The 21881-nt window shown below is 38.4% G+C and overlaps 1 protein-coding gene across 2 annotated transcripts; it reads right to left on the bottom strand.

The window, feature by feature from the left end:
* Positions 1–7789: 7789 nt before the first annotated feature.
* On the bottom strand, positions 7790–20935 carry sncgb (synuclein, gamma b (breast cancer-specific protein 1)). 2 transcript variants are annotated; one of them, XM_014968736.2, is made up of 5 exons: positions 20519–20935; positions 15493–15534; positions 14237–14364; positions 11135–11176; positions 7790–9161 (listed from the first exon to the last, which is right to left on the bottom strand). In XM_014968736.2, exons 1-5 carry the CDS (start codon positions 20637–20639, stop codon positions 9153–9155), a joined length of 342 nt encoding a protein of 113 aa, XP_014824222.1. In that variant the 5' UTR covers positions 20640–20935; the 3' UTR covers positions 7790–9152. The 2 variants fall into 2 exon arrangements, with proteins under 2 accessions (XP_014824222.1, XP_087857060.1); XM_088000934.1 differs by lacking the exons at positions 7790–9161; positions 11135–11176 and having other exon boundaries at positions 13381–14364.
* Between the last annotated feature and the right edge of the window lie 946 nt (positions 20936–21881).

Raw genomic sequence — 21881 nt, forward strand, 5'->3', positions numbered from 1 at the left:
AACCTTTTTTATTTTCACATTTACGGTTTATAAAATCAGCGAATTTGATGTGATGCCAACTTAAACACAGTGCGTGACTCAGGTTGGTTGTGTGTGTGTGTGTGTCGTGTTGGTTTGTGTTTCTTTTTCTCTGAAGTGTGTGTGTTTACATGGGTGTGTCATTCTGTAAGGAAACATGCAGTCGTCGGTTTCAGTTGACCTCAAAGTAAAACGTAAAAAAAAAGAAAATGCACACACACTCTTCTGGCTGAACCTCCTCTACTTGAACACACGTACACACACTCTTAAAGCGATGGCTGATGGCGTGATGCTCGGCGGCAGGGGAAGGGACTATCCGACCGGCCCAGACGGCAGAGAGGGAACACGTTCAGCGTAGATAACCACACAGAGCTTAGCTAAAAACGAAACATAAAGCCTTCATTCCTCTCCTTTTCATCAAACTGGACTCACTGGTACATCTGTGGTTTAGATGAACCCAGAAACTCAGCTGGATGTTTCCCGTAATTGCACGCAAACCGGTTTCCCAAAGCTCGACTCGCACACGAGGGGAAAAGATGAATATTTCTTTTTTTCTTTAATTTTTAGCATTTTCCGTTACGTATTTTCTGTTGAAACAAGCACATCTATGTCTAGAAGTGAGCATTTTTTCCTTCTTCTGCCAAAGGGATTTTAACACCAACCCGAAAATATCCTGACAAAAATGTAATTTGTCTGTAAAGGAGATTAACACAAAAAACCAGCCATCTTGCTACTAATATAACTGTTTAGTTGTTTTGTTTTAGCTTTGAAATAATTTTATTTTGCAGAAACAGTGGACAGATGTAATCTGCTATCTGATTCAGTGATAGGTTTTGTTTTTACTTATTGTTGCTTTTGGTGCATAGAATTTAAAATCCAATTGTTCATCATTGGTGCAAATTTGTAAGTGTTGAATCAAAAGGCAACTGGACTTCTTGTCTTTTCCAAGAATTTCTCACCCCTCATCCAAAAGGCTCCTTCAGTTCATTGGAAGCAGCTTTTATTGCCTTTACGTTGCAGCCAGAACAACCACACGACTTTCTGACCTGAACCTCCATCCGGGTCAAATATTTGGGTTGTTCTGGTCACGTTTCGGAGGCGGAGGGAGGGTTTATCTACACGAACACACAGGTGAGGCCGGGGAAGCAGAGGGGGCGCTACAGGCTGCAGGGGGGGTTAGGCGGTGAGGGGAAAGCCGAGGTGCGGCGTCTGGAAGAGTCTGTTCTGATTTTGGTTCCGAAAATTCACAAAAAAATATGCTGAACATCTGGAGTCGGGTACGGCGAGGCGAGGAAGGCGAGGGGCAGCTGGAGGGTCCGGAAGGAGACTAGTACCCCTAGAAATGAGAACAACGGATTTAGAGCAACACATGACTGCTAGAAATAAATTAATAACAGTGTTTGAAGCCTAAACACTGATTTTAACAAAGGTCGTCCTTATCGATGGTAGATGTCTTCAAAAATCAGACAGAATTGGTGCTAAAATTTTTGTTTGTGCTGCTATCATTTTAAAGATATCAAGAAATGTTTCCAGAGGTCATGAAAGGTCAACCAGCCGCCCCACCTTCAATAAGACAAAGTTGGTGTCAATCAACTCAACTACGTTTGTGCTGCTTTGGCTTTGAAGATGTATGTTAAAGTTTGAAGGTCATCTTGATTTAGTAAAAGTGTGTGTGTGTGTGGGGGGGGGCGTCTGGTTGACCTGTTGACCTTTAAACTTTCAAAGCCAAAGCAGCACAAACAAAAAAAATTGCTGCATAAAAACCAGCCCAATCAGTTGATTGCCACCAATTTTGATTTGCACAATGTGGGGCGGCTGGTTGACCTTGCATGACCTCTGGAAACATTTCTTAATATCTTTAAAATGAGAGCAGCACAAACAAAAATGTTGCTGCACAAACATTTAACAAAAAATTGTCTGATTTGAAGAATGTGTTTCTAGTGCAAATATCTTATTGCACTTCAAAACACACAAAACTAACTTACAGGTAACTTTTCAGCAGTTGTAGAAACTCATTTTAAGTAAATAATTACTTAATATTGATTAAAAAGTGTTAATTCCAGATAAATTTACTCATAATAAGACAATTTCCCCATAATAGCACTTTTTCATCAATATCAAGGAAATATTCACTTAAATTTCTACAACTGCAGAAAAGTTACTTGTAAGTTAGTTTTCTTATTTCAAGTATATTTCCACTAGACTTAAAATACTTTGTAAGATTGTGTTTTTGCAGTGATCCTCTTTTTCTTCTCAATCCTGTCAATTTTTGTCCTAAGAAAAACTTCCATAGTTGATGATACTGATGGGGAAAATTATGTAAAATACATATAATAAGCTGTGCAACTTGTTTATCTCTATCAATAAGTCAGTACACAGTTCACAGGAAAATTTTTATTGAACAGAAATCAAATCAAATTTTGAAGCACAGTTTTGGTTGCAGGAGACATTTTGTTCTCAACAAGTAGCAACGATCAGGACTACATGATGTTGTTCTTCCTTGCAGGACATGTACCTGAACGCTGGTGGTGTGACTGTGTCGTACTTCGAGTGGCTCAAGAATCTCAATCATGTCAGTTATGGGAGACTGACCTTCAAGTACGAGAGAGACTCAAACTACCACCTTCTCAGTGAGTACAAAACGCTCCGCAGTCCTAACATGACCTCCAGAATATGGTTTGGGGAAGAGGGTGAAGGGAAGGAAGGGTCAGGAGACGGAGAGAAACGATCTCAGAAACAATTGAATTAATCCTCTAAATGCGATTTTTTTTAAACCAATTAAAAAATTTTTTCCTTTTTGTCTTACAACCATGTATCACACACATCTGAGTTGTCGGATAAAACATAATGACACCTGCATCTGTGTCCCATTTGTAACAGATTTCTTCAGGTCCTTTTCCATATGTATTCTCTATGCGTTCAAGCATCTTTCCAGGTTCTTTTGTGTAAAACATGTACTTGTCTTCCTGTCCATCTCTCTCAGAGACAAACAGAACCTCTGGGTTATCTCTCATTTGTTTTTCCCGTTCTGTTTTTCTACGCCATGCTGTTTCACCATTTTGAGTAAATCTTTGCGGCATCTGCATAAAAAAGAAAATCCAAAAGAGACGTATTAATAAAAATTTACTTAGGACGTTGACATGATAAAAAAACAATTGGGGTGAGATTTCTGTTAACATATTACGCATTTGGAGGGAAAGTTTACATTAAAAGCTGCCTTAAAAGGGATTTTATCTGTTTCTTATTTTTCATCAACTGATCCTTCAGACAGATCACAGTAAAAGTTAGTTTGTTTACCTCTTCGGCCATCTTTCACTGGTTTTATGCTTCAAACAGTAACTGGTGGTGAAAACAAACAGGCTGACTGGTGTACCAGTTGTTTCCTAAAAACACAGAATAACAACGGTTGTTAAATATTTTACTGCTGCTTCGCTGGTCGTATGAAAAGTTCTGCTGTAAACACATCTTTATAATTTTCTGGCAAAATGTGAAGCATTTGTGTTATTTTTTTATTTCTTTAAAACAGAAGATGGTCTGTTTTGATCTGCACTTGTGTCATGAAGAAAAGAAATAAAAGTAATGATAATGTGATTAAAAAATGTGAAGGCAAATAGAAATCTTACCCGGTTTAGTGGCTGAGGCGGCACTGATGTGGTTCTGCTAGCAGCTTCCAACAGTGTTTGTGTTTCTTTCCTGCCTTTTCCTGCTTATTTATACCTTCTCTGTATTTCACAGCAGCCAATCATATAGGGGTAAATTTATTTTTCACTATGTGTGATGGAGAAGAATAAAATGTACTTTGTAGAACCAGTTTGCCTTGAACTTCCAGATTTAAAGTACCGACGTTTTGCTGATATGTTTTCGTTGAGAAGACAATGACTGTTATAAAAAAATGCAGTCCTGGGTTGGGTGACCAGATGATCCACTGTGTGTTTCCGTCCTGCATTTTGATTCACATCTGTCATCCCAGAGATGAGTTTACCAACATTAGTATTGATTTTAGGTTTCAAAGTGAGCAATGTGGGACAAATGTTTCTACTGTGAAGCATGTGAGGTACTTTTCTGTTTTATTCAGGGATAAATGCTGCATCTTTGGCCATTTCTACCTTTTAGTCTTTGTTACATGTCTCCTTGTTATGAAAGCATCTTAAAAAGCTCTAAACGAATCCACACGTCTGTCTTCTTTCCCTGTTGCCTCCTTCCAGTGTCTGTGCAGGAGAGTCTAGAGAGGAAGTTTGGGAAGCAGGGAGGACCCATCCCCATCGTTCCCACCGCCGACTTCCAGGCCAGAATTGCTGTGAGTATCGTCTGCTCTCCTCAGCTAAAGCAAAATCGATACAAGATCTGTACCAGAAAGCACTGCCTCCAGAAAATAGCCACGTTTTCTACAGGATAAACATCATTCATTATGATGTTTTAGGTTTAGAAAACTGATGCATCTCCATGATTTGGTGTTTAATAATCCTCATTTGCAGGGCGCCTCGGAGAAGGACATTGTTCACTCTGGTCTGGCCTACACCATGGAGCGCTCCGCCCGGGTGAGTTTGGCACCAAGTTAGGAAGGCAGAAGTTATGAACTAAAAGCTGCTCAGTTAATGCACCAATTTAAAAAACAGTTTTTAAATTAAACGCTTTATTGCAGCTTCACATTGCAGTAAGATGTTTTTTCCTTCTTCCGGTATTTCTTTCCTCCTTCCTTTGTCTTTGTGTTTGTGTGTTTCTTTCCCACCTTGCACAAGAAGTACTAGTTGTAAATTTTTGGTGAATTTGAGTGTTTTCTGTTTTGAAATGAGTCCAAATGAGTGGAGGACTCTGGAGATTTGAGTCCGTTTCATTACTGTTAGGGGTGTCCAAACTTTTCGTCATGGCCCATGTGACGTTTATAAAAATAAATAAAAAAAAATTTGGTCACCATCTTTCAAAACACTTGCTTTATTTAACCACGTTTAATAAATTAAATAAAAGCTGATATGGTGCAGCAAAGTCTTTGTGTTAAACTTGACATTTCCCAGTATTAGAAAACTATATTGGTAATAATTTCACCGTGAATAAAATTAAAGTTTGCACCTGCATCCACCGGGACAGATCAGATTTATTTCCATCTTGAATTACAGTTGGGGCCACACAAAATCACTCAAAGGGCCACAAATGGTCCCCAAGCCGCACTTTGGACACCCCTGATTTATGAAGTAGAAATGTTCTAGCAAATCATTTCTGCTGTTTCGCAATAGAAAAGAGCAACATTTCCAAATAAATTTTCTTTTCTGAAGCTGCTTATTAGTTGATTTTGCACTAATTAAATCAATAGAAACATTATATACTGTAGGCAATTCTGTTTTTCTCATTTTAAAAATAAATAAGTTTTCTATCATCTGCCTTTGCAGCAAATCATGCGCACAGCAAGCAAGTACAACCTGGGTCTGGACCTGCGGACGGCCGCCTACGTCAACGCCATCGAGAAGGTCTTCAAGGTCTACAACGAAGCTGGGCTGACCTTCACATAAACGCCAACCTGCACTGCTCTCCGTTCCTCCGCTCTCCCTGCTAGTCATCCCTCTCTCCGGCTCCCCTCTACCTCCTCAGACAGCCTTCTGAACATATCACCGTTTACCGCAGCTCCCCACACGCGCAGCCACAACCTCACAATTTCCTCTGCGATATCTGTGCAGCCGTCGACACGCCGCCCTGACCTCGGAGTTGGAGCAGACATCGGTGTTTGTGAAGAGAGAGAAGACTCTTTCCCTCCCTCTGCAGCCCTGTAGGTGTTTGTGTTGTGGCAGCCATGTTTCACGGCGCTCCTATCGTAGTAGCTGAATGCATGTGTAGCCGTTTCTGATGCCTTATTTCGGGATGAGGTGGCGCCTCGAAGGGAGCCGGCCACTTCAGTCTAACGTTGATTAAAAGGGATTTAGATTTAACTCCATGTGAATTAGTCGGATTAGTTGTTTTTAATCTTTCTGGTGAAAAGATTAGCGATTCTAAATTTCAAGGACTCAAGTGTCTTTACTGTCCTCTTCATATTTCTGCTTCCCTTGTTGCTTTAGCTTAACGCAGCTTCTCTAGACGCCGCCGGCCTCTAGAGAGGAGCAGAGGTTTGGCGAGCGCGTTGTGATCACCTTGTTAATTCTCGTCTGTTTAACCGTCCTATTGCTGCATTGAAACAAGTTTTTTTTTTGGAGGAAACTGCTTTTTATTTTTATTGTATTCAATTTTTTTTTTTTTTTTGAAACGACAAATAAAATGTTCTTAAAAAGGCGAGTGATTTCTTTAAACTTCTTTACGACATCTTTACAGGAAACCAGCATAACGTGTACAAACGATGAGGTTTTCATGTGGATACTCTGATTTTTATCTAGGTTTTCTTAATTTTAGGGGATTGAGGATCAGTCGATACATCTGAAGTCGATCTTATTGATCGTTGTCCTCTTTTGTTCTGCTCTGAGAGATTTTGACTGACAAACGCACCAAGTCATGTCGGCACGTTCAGTTAGTAACCCCTCTGTTGTCAACTCTGACTTTCTTGCTATATTTAGCAACATTTCAGACTTAGGCGATTTCAGTTGACCTCAAATCGCCTAAGTCTGGAAAAAATATTTGCTATTTCTACACTCCATTTTCCAGTTATCAAGAATCAAAAATTGGGATTTTTCTGAGTAAATTCCAAAAATCTGATTTTGGAGTGAGAAATGAGTTTCCCTCACAGTAGAATCCTTTTTATTGGTTTCTATTTCTTGGACACCAAAGCTGCTTGTGAAACCAAGTTGATCCAATGATGTTGCCTTTGATTCCCATTGACAGTTGTAGGCACTGTGTAAGATACTGATTGCACATAAGCTCTCCACATGACTCCACTTGAGATAACGTGCCTATCCCTTTACAGGAAACGATTACTCCAGAGTTACCAGTTTGCTGCATTTCTGCTTGCAGCTCCAAATTAAATTTACTTTAAGTCTGTTGACTTTATTATTCCTCCACAACAAATAAAGACATAAACACCATAGTTGGATTCAACAAAACCTTTTTTATTTTCACATTTACGGTTTATAAAATCAGCAAATTTGATGTGATGCCAACTTAAACACAGTGCGTGACTCAGGTTGGTTGTGTGTGTGTGTGTGTGTGTCGTGTTGGTTTGTGTTTCTTTTTCTCTGAAGTGTGTGTGTTTTCATGGGTGTGTCGTTCTGTAAGGCAACATGCAGTCGTCGGTGTCAGTTGACCTCAAAGTAAAACGTAAAAAAAAGAAAATGCACACACACTCTTCTGGCTGAACCTCCTCTACTTGAACACACGTACACACACTCTTAAAGCGATGGCTGATGGCGTGACGCTCGGCGACAGGGGAAGGGACTATCCGACCGGCCCAGACAGCAGAGAGGGAACACGTTCAGCGTAGATAACCACACAGAGCTTAGCTAAAAACGAAACATAAAGCCTTCATTCCTCTCCTTTTCATCAAACTGGACTCACTGGTACATCTGTGGTTTAGATGAACCCAGAAACTCAGCTGGATGTTTCCCGTGATTGCACTCAAACCGGTTTCCCAAAGCTCGACTCGCACACGAGGGGAAAAGATGAATATTTCTTTTTTTCTTTAATTTTTAGCATTTTCTGTTAAGTATTTTCTGTTGAAACAAGCACATCTATGTCTAGAAGTGAGCATTTTTTCCTTCTTCTGCCAAAGGGATTTTAACACCAACCTGAAAATATCCTGACAAAAATTTAATTTGTCTGTAAAGGAGATTAACACGAAAAACCAGCCATCTCGCTACTAATACAACTGTTTAGTTGTTTTAGCTTTGAAATAATTTTATTTTGCAGAAACAGAGGACAGATGTAATCTGCAATCTGATTCAGTGATAGGTTTTGTTTTTACTTCTTCTTGTTGCTTTTGGTGCACAGAATTTAAAATCCAATTGTTCATCATTGGTGCAAATTTGTAAGTATTGAATCAAAAGGCAACTGGACTTCTTGTCTTTTCCAAGAATTTCTCACCCCTCATCCAAAAGGCTTCTTCAGTTCATTGGAAGCAGCTTTTATTGCCTTTACATTGCAGCCAAAGGCAATAACAACCACACGACTTTCTGACCTGAACCTCCATCCGGGTCAAATATTTGGGTTGTTCTGGTCACGTTTCAAGGTGTGAAACTGGTTCAAGAGGGAAGTGAAAACTGTAAAACAGTTACTTTGTTCAGGCGGTTAATTGTTTCACACTTGCTGGTTTTCGTTTTCACATTAAAGGTGAGACAGAGATTGTCCGGTTGTTGTTGGTACGAACTGTAGGGACTCTTCCTCTTCACCCAAATCCAGCCAAACGAGCAATAACTGATTGTTGAACGCTCTTTCTTCCTACCCCGACTTTGCGGACACAAACACGTCACGGCATAGTACAGACATCTGAAAACGCTCATGCATAACGTCACGTTGCACTTGCTCACCACTTCTACTGCGCTAACCCTGTTTCTAAATGCTGAAGCGAACACACACACACGAAGCCGGCGTTTTTGCAACACATAACAGCCGCCCTATAGAGAGAGAAAACACCACGGGGAACGTCAGCTCATGCATCCTACTGCCACAAACTGAAGCACAGGTCTTTAATGCGTGGGTCCCTGCTGACAACACATGCACACAAGCTTGGACACGGACACACGGCCTGCAGCACACGCACAACCTCTCATGCAGCTCCTTCGGTTTCACGATGACTTCTGTTTCTTCTATTAAGACAGGTTTCTCTGTTATCTCCTACGGCTACTTGTTTGCCCTGTGTGTGGTCTGCTGGTATTCCTGGTATGTTCTGTATGTGCGTGTGTCATGCTGGCACCTTCTTGAGGTGTGTCTTTTTTGTGTTTGGGTGATTTTTGAAATTTCTCAGTCGGGTGGCAATGACACGGGAGCCGGGGGGGCGGCGGAGGGAGGGTTTATCTACACGAACACACAGGTGAGGCCGGGGAAGCAGAGGGGGCGCTACAGGCTGCAGGGGGGGTTAGACGGTGAGGGGAAAGCCGAGGTGCGGCGTCTGGAAGAGTCTGTTCTGATTTTGGTTCCGAAAAGTCACAAAAAAATATGCTGAACATCTGGAGTCGGGTACGGCGAGGCGAGGAAGGCGAGGGGCAGCTGGAGGGTCTGGAAGGAGACTAGTACCCCTAGAAATGAGAACAACGGATTTAGAGCATCACATGACTGCTAGAACTGGTTGACCTGTTGACCTTTAAACTTTCAAAGCCAAAGCAGCACAAACAAAAAAAATTGCTGCACAAAAACCAGCCCAATCAGTTGATTGCCACCAATTTTGATTTGCACAATGTGGGGCGGCTGGTTGACCTTTCATGACCTCTGGAAACATTTCTTAATATCTTTAAAATGAGAGCAGCACAAACAAAAATGTTGCTGCACAAACATTTAACAAAAAATTGTCTGATTTGAAGAATGTGTTTCTAGTGCAAATATCTTATTTCACTTCAATTAATTACTTAACATTGATTAAAAAGTGTTAATTCCAGATAAATTTACTCATAATAAGACAATTTCCCCATAATAGCACTTTTTCATCAATATCAAGGAAATATTCACTTAAATTTCTACAACTGCAGAAAAGTTGCTTGTAAGTTAGTTTTCTTATTTCAAGTATATTTCCACTAGACTTAAAATACTTTGTAAGATTGTGTTTTTGCAGTGATCCTCTTTTTCTTCTCAATCCTGTCAATTTTTGTCCTAAGAAAAACTTCCATAGTTGATGATACTGATGGGGAAAAATATGTAAAATACATATAAAAAGCTGTGCAACTTGTTTATCTCTATCAATAAGTCAGTACATTGTTTAAATATTACAGAAGGAGCACAGAAAAAAAGAGAGATCTTAGACCAGGGGTGTCCAAACTTTTTGTCACATTAGTCAAAACATTTCCTTCAAACAAACTTCTTTTAATTATTCAAAATTGTTTGTCTCAATCAGAAATAAAACTTTTTCCAAGAAAGCATCTGGCTATTCTATGTTCATCATAAAGTTGTTGACCTTGGAGCAGGTTTTCTTTTTTTTTTTTTGATTGCAGTGTAAAACCGGTTCTACTGTTCAGTCATATCAGCGATTCAGATATTTCCAGTTCATTGTGGTGGCCTGCAGCTGGATTTCCTTTCATTTTACTGATTTTGTCTTCTTCCTCAAGTTGTTTATCTTATACTTAAAGATATTAAACCAAGAAAATAAGAATCTGCAGTATTTTTAAAATTGCTTTAAACCTCCTAGAACTACAGTTCTCCATTTTAGATCTTCATTGATCAGTCTGATTAGTGACACTTTGATGACCGCAAAGAGAAAAATGACCTGCTGTAGGCAGTTCAGGTGTTTAATTAAACAACTGATATTAATATTACAGATGCAGAATCGATTCAAATACTCAAAAATGTTTTTTTTAAATAAGTCTTTGGCTCTCCTATTTGCGAGCATATATTGCATCACACGTCCACAGCTGAAGGGCGTCTCGTCCGCTGTGAATGTTTCGAATAATTCTTTGATATATTTTTATTTAAGAGGAAGCCATGCAGCTAAGCTAACCTAAAGCTGGTAATTTAAGTTGCAGAATTTGATGCTCAAACATGCTTTTGTTTAAATATAAGCTGAAGGAATAGTCTTGTATAAAATTTCTCAAAAACTGTTATTGAATCAGAAATTGTTTCTGAAATGAATTGTGACATAAAAATCGTAATCGAATTGTTAGATACTGAAAGATTCACATCTCTAATTAATAAAGTAACTTCAAATAAATTAAAATTAAATCAAAACCTGAATATCTGGGAAATTTTTATTTATTCTAGATTTTAAAATCCCCCAGATTTTTAGGTTTTTGTTTAATTTTGATCTTCTTTTATCTGCAGGCACTTTATTAATATGCAGTTATTTTTATTTTATATATTTTTATATTAAATGGGGATACCTTGTTGCTCTGCTGCTGTAACAAGTTAATTTCCCCACTTAATGCAGGACTATTCTATTCTATTCTATAAACTGGACCTTACAATAACCAACCAAATAATTTATTATGTTATATGTAACTGAATTAACTCTGGCTTCCTGTCGAGGCTGAAGCGTTGCTCATCGTTTGATGGTTTGTTTTCTTACCTCTCCTCCTTCCCCTCCTTGCTCCATTCCTCCATACTCTCCCTGCAGAGGAGAAAACAGCATAAATGGTTCAAAAACATTTTAAAAAAACATTTGGAGTCGATTATTACTGTCTGTCACAATGAGATAGTGACAGTGCGAGGATCTGGGCATCAACAAATGTCTAAGTTTTGATTTCACTAAGACATCATTTTACAAACTGGTTTGAATGGAAAACATGCTGGGAGGAACAAATCAACATGCTGAGGGATTTTTAGGCTGTTAGTTTGTTATAGTTCTTAAGTTTGCAAACCAAAAGGGGGGATAAAAATATCAATAAATACTTTCTGCGTCATTAACTACCTGATCTGGTAAGCTGGAGGAGAAATAATGATTAGAAATGAAAAGATTTAGTATAATTTAGTAAAGTGTTGCCTTACACCAAAGTGAGCAGCAGAAAAGAAGGTGAAAGAAGCAGAATACAATACCTTGTGAAAGTATTTGTGCATTTTCCCCTACATAAAGAAGAATCTGAAAAGTGTGGCGCATATTTCTCTATAGCCTAAAGGTCAGTAATCTTTTAGAACCGTAAGCAGAGTTCATGGGTTTGAATACTTTCATAAGGCACTTTAAAAAAATAAAATGCCAAACTTTCTCCTCTTTTCTTTGTAATTTTCTTCCAATTAATCTGAATATTTTGGAATCCTTACAAATTAAGAGCATCAATATGCTTTCAAACCTTCAGAAGGCTTTACTGTTATTTTATATATATATATATATATATATATATATATATATATATATATATATATATATATATATATATATATATATATATATTTTACATTATTTGTTGTTTTAAACTCAAAATGCTGTAATGTGACCAGCAGCTTTCCAACCATCCCTCCTGATGCTCACCTGCTGCAATAAACCTTAAATTTAAATTGATGGATTAGACCTGCAGCTATCAGTTAGCATGCAAGGCTTCGCCTCTTTATCTCTCAAACCCAAACCAAACCCAAACCAGGTAGAGCTAAAACCCCCATGTTGCTGTCCAGTAGGTACCTCATATATGGGCTCCTCCTATCAGAGAAACACAAATGAGACACAAACAGCATAAAAAAGAAAAACAAATAAAACAAACAATGAGAACAACAAAACAACAACAACAAATTCTGGTCATTTCGCCCTTTCACCATTTTGAATGTTCGTCTTTTTGTTCGCAGAATTTCAGGTACAAAATGTTTCCATTGATTATTTCAAGTCATTTTCTATAACACTGTAAACTGGTAGATACTAGAAGATTTTCAAAAGATCCTAAAATGTTTGGTGAAACACAAACTGTTACAGTTTTTGTGTGTCCTCCTGATCTTTCCTAATTCAGAAAGGTGTCCCTCAGGGGTCCATATTTGGCTCCTTTTTTATTTATTATTTAAGTAAACTGTGTTAAAATGTAGCACTTTTATGTGGATTTTGTAAACTTCTGCTTCATCTTTTGCCTTTGATTAGGCAAATATCTGCCTACAAATATTTTGGATTTTTCTAAAAAGAAATGTAGTTTGTAACTTCAGAAACAAACTTTCTTCGTGTGAGAAAAAGATTTATAAATCTTTAATCAACAAATGACTACAGATACAGTTTAAACACCTAATTCGTGGTTGAAAATATTAGGCTCAGTGTATCTGCAGGAATATGATTCGTAAATCATTCTGGGTTTAGTTCTTATTTTTGGAGCTTATAAAGCTCTAATCTTGCTATTTATCCAATTAATCCATATTTCAACTTGTGTTTTCAAAGTGGAACGATTATGTTGCTGTTTTGGCCAATAAGACATTTTAGATCTTATTGAGATTATTCCGGGTAAAATAAAGAATAAATAAAATACTCTACTTATAGTATATTTGGATTATTAAAATTCATTCAATTCATTTCAATAGTTCAGAACCAAATAAGCCTGATACTAAGTGGTTTAGTACATGAGTACGAAACATTTTTATTTGTGTGTACATTATGAATGTAGATGGGAAGAAATGGTAAAGAGGCGAATTGACCTGAAGTACAACAACAACAACGCACAAGACAGGAGACATTTACTCCACAATAAAATAAAATAAAATAAAATAAAATAAAACAACTTCTTGCATTCAAGCTCAAAAGTCACAACAAGAGTTAAATGTGGGAACATTTAACGTCTGTCAGAAAAGTTAACATAAAAGCCAGAGAAAGGGTGAACAGATGTCAGGAGTTCACAAGTTAAGTAAATAACTGCACAGATTTGTATTCAGAAATACAAAATTGCTCCTAAAATGCAATGTGTGGATTGTGCAATAATGCACATAAACAATAAATATAAAGGAATGGAGTCTGAATAAAGAAAAATCACTAGACCCTGATCCTTGTCTAATCACAATAATCATTACTGAAAAACATTTTTCATTTCAGTAATTAAGTTCCAAAAGTTTGTGTCCCTGCAGCAAAATTTTCCTTCCACTTAACTTTCCTTCAACGTGCTTGGATCCAGGCCTCTGTGAACAACCAGTTTTCTGAAATGTAACCTTTTCTGCCTCCAGTAACTCTCTACTGGACGACTGCAAAGTCAGTAACATTCAGTATAATTGTGCGGACCATAACTTAATATTTTGCATTACAAAGAACTTTTCGAATTGGTCTTATGTAATATTAATTAAATTTTTGGACATAATCATTTAAATTACCCCGAATAAACACTTGAAATATATTGCACTTCTTGTAAAAATAACATCTGGGTTTCACCTTTTGAAGTGAAAAAAATAAAAAATAAAAAATCCGTGAAGTTTTTATGTTTAAGATACAGTCGGAAAAAATAAACTGCTATAAAATCTGGAGAAATTTAGATCAGAATAAGTCTTTTTTATTTTTTTAAATACAATAAAAAAAAATTCAACACCACGTTTAGAAATCGATTTAAGTAGTTATGTAATAAACGGTACATTTCCAGTGTCGCAGCTTTGATGTAAATAGCTCCATCTAGTGGCTACAAACCAAACAGCAGTTAATATTGTTTCTTCAGTTTGATCGAGGCTGCTGTCGCTGTTCCGTAACTCCATGATGGATCACCTCTAAGGCGTCACCATGGTAACCGACCTGACTGACCATCCCGGTTGACGCAGCGACGTTCTCCACGCCCTCGATGGTCGCCTGTGACACCTCGTTGGCTCCGGCGACCGCCGTGTCTCCCACGATGTTGGCCTGGTCCACGGTCCTGTTGGCCACTGACACGGAGAGAAACGACACAGGTGAGTGGGACACCTAAACATTGGCCAACTAATGCCCACACCGACACTTTTAGTACACATTTTAAACGCAACCTAGCGTTTTTCTTGCTAGGTTGGGGTTTTGTTGTGTTTCTCATTAGTAGGATTAACAATCACAGTCGCAGCACAGGGGTTATTGTTAACCTTTACAACCCAAAGACCAGTTTTTGAGTGTTTGAGAGCCCGCCATCTTTAAAAAAAAAAAAAAAAGATAAACAAATAAACAAAATGTCTCAGTTCTCCTGGAGAGCGGATCAGATGTTCAGTGAACCGGAAGCTTTTCTAGCTACCTGCATCCATGGATGTAATTTGAATGTTGACAATCTAAGAAGAGCTGCAAGATTTATGTTGAATACTTTAATCTATTTATATCAATATTTGAAACGAAGTGGTATGCAAACAAATCTGTCATATATAAAAAAATAATGAGTTGCAATCCTCATTGTTTATTCCATATTTATAACAAGTCAGGCTCTGATTTAGATTATTGATTCAGTTAAATCTTTCAGATCATTTGAACCATTTAAAATTTAATGGATGGAAAAGCTGGTAATCCTCATTTACTGAGTGATGGCGACACGATCTGTTCTTCTCAGTGAGACGTCTTCATCTGGATTATAGTCTGATTATCTGTGAAATATGGAGCCTTTGAGGCTTTTTGTTTTCATTTCATAAAACATTTCTTTGTGTAAACACGACAGAAAACACTCTTAGGACGTCTCAAGAATGGGAACAATAGGTTTTAATTGAAGTTTGTGTCACTGACCCACTGATCGTTTCCAATAATCAGCCTTGAGTATAATCAGCTGAGTAGATTCAATGCTGTTTGTTGTGCTTTTCAACAGGACTTCTGTTTTTAATATATTAAAAATATAATGAAGCTTAGCGACAAATAGGGATACAATTTCAATGCTTTTGTTTTTATATCTATTTCTTCTGTCAAACTGTGGAATTTGTTTTTCTTTCATCGTCAATGTTTGCTGCATTTAATTAATTAATTTAGTGATTTTTAAATTGGAAATCAGTCTGATTAATAAAAGCCTGATCAGTGCATTTTTATTTGTTACCAAATGAAGCTTTTCTTACCTGTGTTTACTGATGACACAACTCCTTCCTTCGTCTTGCTTCCTGCAGACCAAAGAAAACAAAAATTACATTCTTTCACAACTGACATATTTCACAGTTTTCTGTTTTTCTACTAAGGAATTTTATTATTTGAAAATAATGGAAAAATTAAGTGAAAATATGATGCTTTGCAGAAATATTTCAACCTTTACACATATCGCCACATTAGAGCTGTTAATTGTGGAGTATTTTAATGATTATATGATTTATAAATTTTCAATATTGTTTTCCAAAATAATCTGAAAAGTGTGGTGTGCATATTATGTATTCAGCCACTGTAAAGAGTATTTCGTATGACCACCTTCCCCTGCTGGTTCAGCTGAAGATCTTTTGGGGTTTTTCCTCCAACAGCTTTGCACATTTTACTTGCATTAAATTGAAAGTCGGTGGATGTGAATTTAATTTTTAAAACGTTTTTCTTTCAGGATTGTTCCGTATTTAGCGTCATCTATCTTCACATCAACTCTGACTCTCTTTCCTGCCCCTAGTGAAGAAACACATCTCCACAGCATGATTCTGCTACCTCCGTGTATCATGAAGCAGATGGTTTATTCAGACTTGTGCGCTTTAATTATCCACCACACATAATATTTAGCTGTTAGATCAGAAAGTTAATATTTTGTGTCATCTGACCAGAGCGTCTTCTTCCATGTCTGCTGTGTCTGGACTTGTCACAATAACAATTTATTGCGATAAACAATAATATTACAATTTTACAATTTTCAAGTAATATTATAATGAAGGTATAATAATGGAAGTACACCCTATCAAGCATCAATAAACTTGAATTTCTAATGATGATTTATGAATTTAAAATAAACAAAACACCCAAAAAGGACACAAGTCTCTGTAAACATAATAATAATAATAATAATAATAATAATAATAATAATAATAATAATAATAATAAAAGGTGGGTTGAGACTAAAGCACCAGACTGAAGCCTTTTGTCATCCAGACTTTGATAGAAAGATAAGAGAAAAACAATCATGCCAATGGAAATTATCAAGTTTGTTTTTATTTATAATGCAATTAATAGATCTGGTCGCTACAGATTTATTTGTTTTCACTAAATGGTTTGTTGCAAACTACAAGCAGGATTTCTTATACTGTCCTTTAAGCAATGGCTCTCTTCCTACAAATCTTTAATAAAGGTCAGATTGTTGGAGATTACACTTTACCTCTGAACTGTGCGGCATCCTCCTGAAGCATTTCGTTTACACTGGATTTTATTCAGAGGTATGAGAATAAAGGGCTCTGGATGCAAAAGCATGCCACACTTTTGAGTTTTATCTTTAAATAATTTAAAAAACGTTTATTTTTTTCTACTAGATTCATTACAAAAACACAAAATCTTACTATTTTTGGTCGAGTTTCTCATGTAAATATTTTAGTACTCTTGAAATAAAATACAAAAATAAGTTTTCAGCAAAAATACAGCTCTGCAAAAAACATTAAGAGCCCACTGCACTAATATTATTCCACCAAATAATGATTCCTGAACTCTTCCTGAGTTAAAACATTAGTATTGTCGTTTCTAAATGGATATAAAATATAAATGGTTATAAAGCACTGCGTCTTTTCTCATTTTCTGCAAATAAATACAACATTTTTGCTTGGATTTTCGGAAGCTTGTTGTCAGTAATTCATAGAATAAAAGAACAATGTTCATTTTACTCAAATATATAAGCTATAGAAAATAAAATCAGAGAAACTCCTGTTGTCCTCGGGTCAAAATAACCCGAGGACAACAGGAGTGGTCTCTTAATTGTTTTCAGAGATGCATATCGAATAGATGAATAGATGAATATAAGCTTGTTTTAAGTCAATAATTTCTTAATATTGATGAAAACGTTCCAGTTACACAGGCAGATAATTTCACTAATAATGTGGGAAAATCCCTTGTTTCACATAAAATAATATGGCAGTGGATCTAATACTGTCTCATCAATATTAATGGATTATTTACTTAAAACAACCTCCTGCAGCTTCCTGAAACATTACTGGTAAGTTAGTTTTGTTTTACATCAAGACAAAACTAGACTAAACACTAAAAACTGGACAAAAATACTTGGTAGATTTTCTGCTTTTACAATAAAATACAGTGAGGTTTGGCTGTAATGTGACTGATTGTGTTTGCTCAACATTCTGAATATTTTCTTCTCCTCCCCTCCTTTTGTCCTGCAATTTGCTGTTAGTTGTTAGTTATTCTTTTATATGTTGGACCTTTGAAAAGCTCGGTTCTCCTAATAAATTCCCAAACAATTAAAACCCGCCCCGCCCTCCTCTCCCCAGCGCTGTGCTCTCTGCAGCATGATCCTGGACAGATTAAAACTCCAGTTATATAATCCGCAGAAATGACGGATGGATGGGGGGAAATATCTACGCTGAAACAAGAGAGAAGAAGAGAAAACTCTGCAGAACATCGTCTGTAGCATCAGCCCGAGCCTCCTCTCTCTCTGGATCGTCGGAACAGATGCAGAAACTGCGATTTGCTGCCTCATGCATCCACACCACGTCCCTCCCTTCCCCCGCCTGCTGCTCGCCCTGCACGCTCTCCGAGGTACGCCATCCACGTGCCTGAGTACGGAGCAGTACTGCAGGACACCACACGCACGCACGCACGCACGCACGCACGCTGCAGTGAAACAGACACTTTTCGCTCAGTTTAACCGAAGGAGCCCCAGGAGTGCCGCTGTCTGTCCCCGCGCTGCAGAACAAGCTGCACGAATGTTCAGAGCTTTTAAATTATAAACAACAACTGAACGTCAGGAGAAGGTGACGCGTAGGACACCACTGATCAGAGCAAGAAATAATCCCGACCATAAATGATAATCCCAATCTAAATCTTGCCTGAATAAATGAAGATTGCTTGGATTAGAGGGAATATTTTTATGAAATTTTAATATCAAACATGCAAATATGGAGCTCTAATCATTTCTCTCCAGCAGAGGATTTGCTCTGTAGCGACCCTGATTTGATGAAAGCTGCGACCGATCCACTAAAACGTGATTATTAGAAAAATAAAATTTGAATAACGTAGCCTGTGAGAGAACTCCGGTGTAGAAAAATCCCTAATTTTTAATGATGTGCAATACAGACAGATTGAGACTTTAATATCTTCTGGAGATTATTTTGAATTTTTCAGGCTTATTTCTATTGACAATAAGAACAAAAATCAAATCAAATGAACAAACAACATTTGGATGCTTTACTATAACAGAAACTTGTCGTGCATGCAGACCTTGTTAACCAATGGCTGCTCTTGCAGTTTTCTTCTTTAAAAATGTTAAAATGCATTTTTATGTTTTCACAAATCAAATTAATAGAGTAAATCTCAAACAGTGTCGTGTTCGGTGGAGATTAATGTTTAGTAATCATTGTAATAATAACATTTAGTTGTAATGCTCTTTGCATGTAAGTCTTAAAGTAAAAATGTTAATTAAAGCACTAACAATAAAATCTAATTTAAATTATCAAAATATTTTATATCTCGCTCAGGTTTGAACTCCCTATAATATTATTTAAAGATTTTGAGCTGAAGATGATCAAATGCTGTTCCAGTTAAATCAAAACCTGTGACTTTATCAAGCAAAGCTGTAGATTCAGCCTGCTGTGACTGTTTCCCCAACTGAAAAACAATTATCGAAAATTGAGAAAATAAAACATATTTTTAATAAATGAAGTCCTGACATATTTGAAATATGTTGTGAATAGTGAATGTTTACTGGGATCAAAAATGTGAAATTCACAGGCTCGATTTAAGAATCGAAATTTTAACACTCCTCCTTTTCCTCTTCTGATCAAATCATTATTAGCTAAATCACTCAGAAAGTTGGTCAAGTTGTCAGTTTCACTCTCAGTTTCAATAACCTGACACAGAAGTATATGGATTGCTATAAAACTGAAAACAAAAGGCAGAAATGCTAAAGTGTGACGGGATGCTACAGAACTTACACTGCAAAAATAATTGCAGCAGATGCTCTCAGCTGCCCTCAAGGCTGTGCCACTCTGGGTGAAGAGCCACATAACCCAGATGAGCAACCTCCGCTGCTTGTGCTGCTTTCTATTTTTAGGTAATGCATGTGCACTCGACTGCAGGCTGATACTGTCGTCTTCATCAGAGCCATCGGCCCTCCTCACTTCAGCGACCTCATCTTTCCTCTCTCTTTTTCCCTCTGCTCAGATCCACGCTTATTTTTTCTTCCCTGGTATCTGCAGCATCCCGTTCTTGTCTTTTAAGGGATGATTTTTCAGACGAATAACAAACAACGCAGAGTCAGAGCTGCTCTTCTTTTTCTTTCACCTCCTGACATTGACTCCTGCTTTCGGATGCCACCATTAAGACTTTGCAGCAGCAACCTGACGTCAGAGACGATGCGGAAGGGACGGACTGCGGCCAACAACTGAGACCCACTCACCCAGCTCCTGCTTTATCACCCCTCTTCCTTATCTCCTCCTCCTCTCAGGTGGTAACCTTGAGATGTGACGCAGTCTCTGCTGGAGCTAAAATTAAAATCGCAGCAAACAGCAGCAAGAGGGGTGGGGGGAATTGATTAAAAATGTTTAAAAACGGTTTCATGAAGCGACATTCAGCATTTATCATCCCACTGCAGCCTGTTTCACTCGATCGATCTCGAATTCGTGCTATGAAAGCCTGCAGCGCCGTCCCGGGACTCTGCAGTGTCCCCCCTTTTCTTTCCCTCAAATTAAATTGTTTTAATTTCTGCCCATCAGACTCCAGATTTCCACCTCTTCCCGTCCAGATGCAACTTCTTTACCCCATCTGATTCTGTCATCATCACTTTTTCCAGCCCCACACCCTGAGTCCTGCAGCAGTCCTGCAGCAGCATCCCGATAGTGCTCACCTCTCCCTCCTTCTCCCTGTGTTTCTCTCGCTTGTTTTCACCCAGATTAGAAAACCAAAATAAATTATTACACATCATCCAATGCATCTTCCTCTCCTCTTCTGTTCCAGGCTACATACCTACATACATCACCCCTTCTTTAGTCTTGGCTGCTGCCTCCTCCATCCCTGCTTTGGTCTTCTCTGCAGCGGCCACCACCCCCTCCTTGGCCATGGAGAACCCTTTCATCAGTACATCCATTGTGGGCGACGGATCGGCTGGGCTCCCCTGCTCTGAACAGGCCTGGCTGGTGCTGACAGTGAGCGTGCAGCAGAGATGATGATGATGGTGGCGGTGATGATGATGATGATGTGGGATGTCTGAGAGTGCGCGTGCCTGTTTTGGCTCCTCCTCTGGTTGGCAGAGCGCTGATCGCGGTGCACAGCAGGACCACAGCTCGCAGACTGAAGGAGAGAAGGGAGGAGGAGAGAGCAGATACCGACGAGATGGAGAGAGGAGGAAGAGGAGGAGGAGGAGGAGGAAGAGAGATGGCTGGATGCTGCAGCACCCCCCCCCCTCCTGCCCCCCATGCAGCATCCCCGCCCCTAACCGCCTCATTCAGACCGACTCTGGTCTGGATGCAAACCCATGTTATATAACTGGCCAACCAGCTGACATTTTGTCATGTAATCCCGACGTGTGATGTCATTTCCTCCTCTTTCACATCAGCTTTCCAGCTTCACTGCAAAAAGTTACCTCTAATTAATGTGAAGATGACGAGCCCCCACGGCCATTTTGTTGTTGTGAGGAGATCGAAAAGTGCTTCGTCATCCCCACCTGAGTGAGTCACAGCCACCTTCCTCCTCCTGCTTCATCTGCTGACTCGGCAGCATTGCAGACACTGATGCAGCGACGGATCAGATTTAGTGATAAAAACGAGCAGCTCGTCTTCCAGAGTGTTTTCTGCTCACGGAGTTTACGCCTGATTAACATCAGCTCAAGAAACACATCTTAATGTTTTTTAGAGCATAATTGTGAAAGAAAACAAAGTTTTTAAACTTGCAAATTAAAATCTGAAAAGTGTGGTGTGAGGACATTACAGCACCACCTTTCGCTGCAGTCGCAGCTACAAATCGCCAGATTTCATCCTGGGGGGCCACAAATGACCCCTGCGCCACACTTTGGTCACACTTTGAAACCTTTCCATTTAAACTCTGTTTTCATATTTTGGCTTGTATTCACGCTGGAATCAGTCCCAGTCTGAAAACCTTTAACTGGTCTGCTTCCAGCTGAGGGAAGAGAAGTGTCCCCACAGCATGAAGCTGCCACCACCATGATTCACATAGGGAATGGTGATTTTGTAATTTTACGTTTTTAATGGAGACCTGATTTGTGTCATGTTTGCTTAATTTTCCCGTCTTTCAGTGGCGAAAACTCACTGAAAACCTGAGATGTATAAGCTATATTATTTATGTATAAATTTTTTATTTAATATCAGTTGCA

This window comes from Poecilia mexicana, unplaced genomic scaffold (assembly GCF_051168715.1).
Source record: "Poecilia mexicana isolate PSO_F unplaced genomic scaffold, ASM5116871v1 scaffold_19, whole genome shotgun sequence".
Taxonomy (NCBI): domain Eukaryota; kingdom Metazoa; phylum Chordata; class Actinopteri; order Cyprinodontiformes; family Poeciliidae; genus Poecilia; species Poecilia mexicana.